This window comes from Bidens hawaiensis, unplaced genomic scaffold (genome assembly GCF_021521415.1).
Source record: "Bidens hawaiensis isolate Kalapana, Puna unplaced genomic scaffold, B.hawaiensis_p1.1 tig00001692_1, whole genome shotgun sequence".
Classification (NCBI taxonomy): domain Eukaryota; kingdom Viridiplantae; phylum Streptophyta; class Magnoliopsida; order Asterales; family Asteraceae; genus Bidens; species Bidens hawaiensis.
In genome coordinates, this window is record NW_027491096.1 from 3498155 (window position 1) to 3500659 (window position 2505).

General features: G+C 40.1%; 1 protein-coding gene across 1 annotated transcript; it reads left to right on the plus strand.

Moving 5' to 3' along the window:
• The first annotated feature begins 1416 nt into the window (after positions 1–1416).
• LOC143593962 (uncharacterized) lies at positions 1417–2130 on the plus strand. Its single transcript, XM_077073410.1, has one exon. The coding sequence runs from the start codon at positions 1417–1419 to the stop codon at positions 2128–2130; it is 714 nt and encodes a 237-aa protein (XP_076929525.1).
• The last annotated feature ends 375 nt before the right edge of the window (positions 2131–2505 follow it).

The following is a 2505-nucleotide window of genomic DNA, read 5'->3' on the forward strand; positions in this document are numbered from 1 at the left end:
TATTATTATATTTGCATTTACATTAACACAATCTAACCCAATCTCTCCACCTTCCTTTCTCTTTCTCTACCAGACGTCTCTCTCTCTCAACTCACCACATCTGACCACCACGACCACTCCACCAGCCACCACCACCAGTCCATCACCACCACCAACTCTTTATACCCTCTTTCTTTACTGCTGAAAAGGGGCAGTGAGTTCCAATTTTGGGATTAGGGTTGGCTCTGATTTTTCAAATCTGAAAGAGTGGCAGCGGGTGGTAAGAGGTGAATGGTATTGGATCGTTGCATTTAGGGATAGACATTAGGCAAAGCGGTGGCTGTGAGTGTAGGTGTTGTGATGGCGCTGACTTGAGGCAGGTGGCTGGAAACACAATGGCATAATCGCCATAGGGACGCCGATGGTGGTTATGTTGTTCGAACAAGGACTGAACTCGCGACTCCGGCTATTATAGTGCAGCAGTGGTAGCGGTACAAATTCAACTATTAGAATATTTTGTGAAAAAAAACTTTGAATTATTTTATTCAAGGTTGTTAGTCAATTAGTCAAAGCCATTAAAATGTCCTTTAATTTGGTCAAAAAATTAAAGTTTTGGTTAATGGTGATTGAAGTTTCAACTCATGTGGTTATGGTGAATGAGTTAGTTTTTCAACTATAAATACCAAGGTATTCCTTGGTTGAAAGACACACCACATAACACATTCTCTCTTGTGTTTTCTCCAACTTTCTTCCTAAAGAATTCCAACATTTTTAATCATCTTCATCATTTTCTTTAAGGTAATATTCGGGTGCTAACGCCCTCCCCGGCAGTACATATTGCTTAGGCCGTTGTACCATGGGAAACAAAATAGGGAGAGACCCAGAATTTGTTTTAAGGGCCCCGTGTAAAACACGATCCTCGGCCACAAAGACTACGACACCATTCTTCTTCTACACCTTTCTTGCATTATTTTATTTCAATTGTATTGTAACTTTGATTTTTCCGGAGTAATTCGTATTGTAATTTACTTGCTTTCCTAGATAGGTTTGATTCCTTGTATTGTAATCATTTTATTAAAAGTGTTTTATTTTTATACGCGAACGGTTTCCTACAATCTTAAAACAAATTTTTAAAAATCGCCGTTCGTGTATTCAAAACATTCTCGTGTGACTCAAACTAGTTTTGTTTCATGCAGTTGTGTTTTTAGAAAACATTTTTTTTCCGTTTCTATTCGAAGGAGTGACTTTGTAGAAACGGAAACCATGTACAATTCGGATTTTTTAACGCTAAACTCTTGGAAAAACCCATTGTTTGGTCCCTTCAAAGTTGGACTTAGAACACCTTCGGTGGGTTAATTCGAGAGTTTAGATTAAAAAGTTTTGCGTAACTTTAATTTAGTGGGAGCGACCACTATCAATATTTCCGAAAAACTAACTATGCATAGTTTAATTTTCAGAAAAAATGGCAACACCATCATCGAGCAAGGTTACCGGTACGCCTTTATCCGTTATGTAGGAGCGACTACCAAGGCAAATCAAGCTGAAAAACCCGAGAAGTTCTTGGGTTTGCACTTTAAACGGTGGCAAGAGAAGATGTTCTTCTATTTGACCACCTTGAACCTTGCGAGCTTCTTGACAGAATCCGCTCCCCTAGCCACTAACGCGGAGGGGGAGACCGAAGCTCAAACTTTGAGTGCGGTAGATGCGTGGAAGCATTCAGAATTCTTATGTCGAAACTATATGTTAAACGGTTTAGTTGACGCGTTGTATAACGTGTACTCTTCAATAAAGACTGCCAAAGAATTATGGGAGTCTTTAGACAAAAAGTACAAAACGGAGGATGTGGGAACAAAGAAATTTGTTGTCACCCGTTTCTTGGACTATAAAATGGTTGACTCTAAGACTGTAATTAGTCAAGTCCAAGAGTTGCAAGTTATACTTCACGACATCTTTGCTGAGGGAATGACACTTAGTGAGACAGTTCAAGTGGCATCGATGATTGAAAAATTGCCTCCTAATTGGGTTGAGTTTAAGAATTATCTTAAACACAAGCGAAAGGAGATGACCATTGATGATCTTATTGTTCGACTTCGGATAGAAGAAGACAATAAGAGAGCTCAAAAAGGTAGCCTAGTGGATGTTTCCGCCTAGACTAACTTAGTCGAGTACGGTCAATCCTCCAAAGGGGGTAACAAGGGCAAAGGCAAAGGAAACAAAAGGAAAGCGAAAGTGGACCTTGGCGTGAAGAAAGGGGCTGTGAAAAAGAAGCCTCCACCTTTCCAAGGACCATGTTATAACTGTAATGACATGGGGCACTGGGCGAACCAGTGCAAGAAACCAAAGCACGAGCATGCGGATTTGGTGGACGAGGATGGCACTCCTCTAGTGGCGATGATTACCGAGGAAACGGTTTTCATCGAGGAAGTTAACGTTGTGGGAGACTGTAACATTAGTTACTTTTTAAACCCGAAAACCCGACCCATTATAAATTTTCGGTTTTGTTTACATACATACATACATAAAATA